This window comes from Mus caroli, chromosome 8 (genome assembly GCF_900094665.2).
Source record: "Mus caroli chromosome 8, CAROLI_EIJ_v1.1, whole genome shotgun sequence".
NCBI classification, from domain to species: domain Eukaryota; kingdom Metazoa; phylum Chordata; class Mammalia; order Rodentia; family Muridae; genus Mus; species Mus caroli.
The window spans coordinates 112,692,200-112,697,186 of NC_034577.1; the positions used below are offsets into that span (position 1 = coordinate 112,692,200).

A 4,987-nucleotide genomic window follows, 5' to 3' on the forward strand; every position below is an offset into this window, starting at 1 on the left:
GGGGGGGGGTTCCATAGCACCCTTACTCCTGGGAAGGGTCTGAGCCGGACTCCCTGCCAGCAAGTGTCCGGTAGCCCACAGGGGCAGCCAGGCTGTGATATGAAAGTTCACGGGGCTCACCACGTCCCAGATGGACACAGGGAATGAGCCAGCACTGCTGACCCCCCCCCAGCCAGGCCTGTGAAGCCAGGGGCAGCTCTGGAAGAACAGCCTTATGAGCACTGTCATCATGACGTCTTGGGTTCAGTAAGGGACAGAAGACAAGAATAGGGCAGGGTGCTGGCGGCAGGGACCCTAAGGTTCCAAAGAGAGTGATGAGTCCAGACCCGCCCCTCCTCGACCCCACCCCCACCCCGGCAGCTCACCGAATGGCCATGATGGCCCTCAGGACCACCTGCAGCAGGCTCAGGAGATTGAAGCTGATGGGGAGGAGGCCTAAGCGGCCAGCATGCGGCTCGTCCTCCTGAAGACCTGGCAGCTCATCTTGATAAAGGGCCTGGAGCTGCTGCCACTTGAGGAGGAGAGGCTGGTTCCCACAGACCCGCCAACAGCCATGCCATCTGCTTGAGTCCTGGGGGCCACCTAGAAGTAAGAGGGGCATTGCTCAGCAGATGGCAGGACACCAGCTGGCCCCCAGAGGGTGACAATCAACAGTCCCTTTCCTTTATTTATTTATTTATTTTTGCAGTGGGTAACGGGGTTCAAGACAGGGTTTCTCTGTGTACCCCCTGCCTGTCCTGGAACTTGCTCTGTAGACCAGGCTGGTCTCGAACACAGATCTGCCTGCCTCTGCCTCCCAAGTGCTGGGACTAAAGGCGTGCGCCACCAACCATCATCAGACAGTTTCTGAGTCTTTATTCTTCAAAGTGGATAGCTGGGATTTGCAGCCTCGTTTGTCTGTTTCTCTAGAAGAGAGAGGCCCATGGAGATGGAACCTAATTGGACTACCACAGCTGAGTTGCGGGAACATCGCTGATTTAAGCGCCGCTAAATCATGGCTGGAGAAATGGCTCAGTGGTTAAGGCCACTGGCTGTCCTTTGAGAGGACCTGGATTTGACTCCTAGCACACATACAGAGAGAGAGAGAGAGAGAGAGAGAGAGAGAGAGAGAGAGAGAGAGAGAGAGAGAACATCTAACAACCCTATGTACAGTTCCAGGGTCTACAGCTCCCCCTACTGGCCCCCACAGGCACTGCAAGCACACACACTGAGGAGGGGCATGGCTTGAGCCCGGGAGTTCACACACAGCAGGGGCAACACAGTAAGATCTCATCTTGAAAACAAGACAAATAAATCCAATAAAACCTCAACTGCAAAGCATGATTGGGGGGGGGATGAAGAGACAGCTCAGAGGCTGCAAGAGGACCAGGGCTTGAACCTGCACTCCAGGTAACAGTGCTGCTTCTGTGGTTGGGAACCGGATTTTTTATGCATTCAAGAACATGTTGGTTGTTGGCTACCCATTTCCCAAGTGCTTCTTATCCTTTCCCAGAAAGCCATCACCACCCCAGATCCTGCACAAGGCATTTTCTGTGCAGAGCCGGCATAGAGCAGGACCTGATACCAGACCAGAGCCTGGAAGCATCTTCAAGACCAAGCCCAGAACACTGGGTACAAAACCATAAGTGACATAGGAAAGAGACACCTGTCCCATCCAACCATCTGAGCCAAGGGGGATGTGAGTGTGTGTGAGTGTGCTGCCCAGAACGTATGTGCGCATGACAAACGCACATTGTCAGCCATGAGTACAGGAATGCATACGTGCCAGGTCCATGCATGGGCATCTGCACGCACACGGTTATGACTGTGCAGTGCAATGCACGTGTGCACAGCACATGTGTGTGTGTGTGTGTGTGTGATTCAAGTGCCGTCACATCGGAAAGACACACCAGTTCAAAAATGAACAGTGGTGGCCCACGCCTTTAATCCCAGCACTTGGGAGGCAGAGGCAGGCGGATTTCTGAGTTCGAGGCCAGCCTGGTCTACAAAGTGAGTTCCAGGACAGCCAGGGCTATACAGAGAAACCCTGTCTCGAAAAAAAAAAAAAGTGAACACCTACAGACAGCCCATACTACAAGTAACAGAAGCCCAAAGCCTAAATAAAACCACTTCTGGTGTCGTCAGCCCCGGCTTGCCACTGCTAAGAGGGGGGGGGGGGGGGGAGTCTGTCTGGGTCATTTGTAAAGAGATGGCAGGCAGCTGGTGACGCCTGACAAGGGTAGGGGATGGCTGTGCCACCTGTGTGGCCTTGTCCCACCCCCTTCCCAGGGCAGAATGAGGTGACACGTGGTGTGGAGTTACCTGGAGTGTCTTCCACATTCTCCAGCCTCTTCAACACCTAAAAGATGACAAAGTGGGTCAGTATGTCATTTAAAAGATAAGAAAGTGGGTCAGTAGGTTGTCCAGTGACTCATGGTGTGTCTGTCTGTCGGGGTGTAATCAGGACTTGAGACCTCAGGGGAGGGGTGCTGTGGCTCCCGGTTCAGAGCCGAGTTCTTTGTGCTGGGGACAGCTTGCTTCTCAGGGATAGAGAACCCCAGAGTGGAAGCCAGGAGCAGAGGAAAAGGAGACCTCTAACTAGGCCCAAACACTGGGAAGGTCCACTAGGCTGCAGGAAGGCTGGATGTGGGTACTCCCGGCCTTGTGGTCCCAAACTACCACTGTGGGGATGCGGGTGGTACCAGAGGAAGGAAACCCAGAGCCACAGCCTGGACATCGATACAGGACTCTGGACAGGTGCAAGAGGAATGGGCACAGGTCGTGTGACCTGGCTGGTTTTGTGTGTCAACTCGACATAGGCTGGAGTTATCACAGAGAAAGGAGCTTAAGTTGAGAAAAATTGCCTCCATGAGATCCAGCTGTAAGGCATTTTCTCAATTAGTGATCAAGCAGGGAGGGCCCATTGTGGGTGGTGCCATCCCTGAGCTGGGAGTCTTGGGTTCTATAAAAAAGCAAGCCAGTAAGAAACATCCCTCCATGGCCTCTGCATCAGCTCCTGCTTCCTGACCTGCTTGAGTTCCAGTCCTGACTTCCTTTGGTGATGAACAGCAGTGTGGAAGTGTAAGCTGAATAAACCCTTTCCTTCCCAACTTGCTTCTTGGTCATGATGTTTGTGCAGGAATAGAAACCCTGACTAAGACAGCATGAAAGGTAGAAAGAGAGGAAGGGACAGCAAGGAAGAAAAGATGCAGCACCCTGGGTACCAGATGCCCCTCACCATCCTCACCCATCCTCAGAGAATGAGGCCCACACTTCACCGCAGCCTCCACAAGACACGACCTTCCGCCCTCGCCACGGCCATCTGGGAGGAGGCCCTTGGACTCCTTCCCCCTCTCTCAGCCCTGTCTCATGCCACGATCCCCCTTTTTACCTTCTTCTGTGACCTCAGCCCCTGGGGCACCCAGTAGGGCATGACGGCCCTATCCCTGGGCATCGGAAGGCGGCCCCCAAAGCAGTGGCAGGAGCACCGGCACGACTTCATGGTTCTGGGGATGTAACACCGCATCATCTTCGAGACCTACCGGCGGACAATGGGAAAGGGTCACGGGGGCACCAGGTATGATGGCACGCGCCTCTGGCTACAGGACTCAGAAGGCAGGTGGGTCTTCTCGAGTTCCAGGACAGCCTGGTCTATATAGGGAGGCCCTGTCTTTAGGTGGGGGGAGGCTAGAGCCCAGATACCAGGGTGCTCCCCTTGCACACACAAGGACCTGCATTCCATCTCCAGCACCAGCAGGCGTAAGGGCCAGGAGGATAGCTCAGCTGGTAGGGGCACCTGATGCCTAGCCTGTACACCTGTGTTCCAGCCCTGGGTCTCACAGTGAAGAGGGAGAAGTGAGTCCTGTAAAGGTTCCTCCCACTTCCACACATGCCCTAGTCACATGTACACACACGAGCATACCACAGGAAAGAAAGAAAGAAAGAAAGAAAGAAAGAAAGAAAGAAAGAAAGAAAGAAAGAAAGAAAGAAAGAAAGAGAGAAAGAAAGAGAGGAAGAAAGAAAGAAAGGAAGGAAGGAAGGAAGGAAGGAAGGAATGAGAGAAAGAAAGGAAAGAGTGAGAGAAAGAAAGAGTGAGAGAAAGAAAGAGTGAGAGAAAGAAAGAAAGAAAGAAAGAAAGAAAGAAAGAAAGAAAGAAAGAAAGAAAGAAAGAAAGAAAATTTCAGACAGGCATGGTATTTGTGGTAGTTTGAAAGAGAATGGTCCTTTCAGGCTCCTCTGTTTGAATATTTGGCCTGTAACTGTTGGGATTCTTTGAGTTCAATTAGGGGGTGTGTGGTCTTTCCCCTTTCTCTCTCTCTCTCTATCTCTCTCTCTCTCTATTTTATTTTATTTTATGGGTTGGTTGTTTTTTGTTTTTTTGTTTTTGTTTTTGTTTTTGTTTTGAGACGGGGCCTTCCTATGTAGCCCTGGCTGACCTCGATCTCACACACAGAAGAACTTCCCTAGCACTTTGTCGATGGTAAGTGAACTGTCTAGGAGCCTGTGGCAGGGGCTTGTAACGGCCTTTGCATGGCTCTTTCTGAGTTCCTGTTGCCCTGAAGGAGGATGACGTGGGCTGATCCATGGGTGTCAAGGCCACGTCACTCGTGAGCTGCTCCCGGTGACCGTGATCCCCATGGGAGAGAGGCAGGTACAAGGGATCTGGGAGAACACTCCAGACTTAACACACAGATCATGTGAGTGAATCGCAAAAGACCTCTGCAAGCCAAAGAAATGGTCTAGCGGGTCAGGGTGCACAGCCACAAAGCTTAATGACATGAGTTAGAATCCCTGGTACTCTCAGGATTGAAGGAGAGAGCCAACCCCAATGTAGCCTTCTGATCGCCACAATTATACCATGGTATCAATATGTATACATACACACACACATGCATGTACACATGCATCAAAAAATGTGAAGCTAGAGGAGGAAGGAGGAGGAGGAGGAAGAAGAAGAAGAAGAAGAAGAAGGAGGAGGAGGAGGAGGAGGAAAAGAAGAAGAAGGAGG

The 4,987-nt window shown here is 52.2% G+C and overlaps 1 protein-coding gene across 3 annotated transcripts in view; it reads right to left on the reverse strand.

Moving 5' to 3' along the window:
* Positions 1-4,987, reverse strand: part of C8H16orf95 (chromosome 8 C16orf95 homolog) — an 11,128-nt gene that overhangs the window by 554 nt on the left and 5,587 nt on the right. For all 3 annotated transcript variants that reach the window (XM_021170125.1, XM_021170126.1, XM_021170127.1), the window contains 3 exons: positions 3,371-3,517; positions 2,302-2,338; positions 366-582 (listed from right to left, as the gene is read on the reverse strand). In XM_021170125.1, the coding sequence (XP_021025784.1) occupies positions 366-582; positions 2,302-2,338; positions 3,371-3,517 (401 nt within the window). The remainder of the gene's footprint in view (positions 1-365; positions 583-2,301; positions 2,339-3,370; positions 3,518-4,987) is intronic.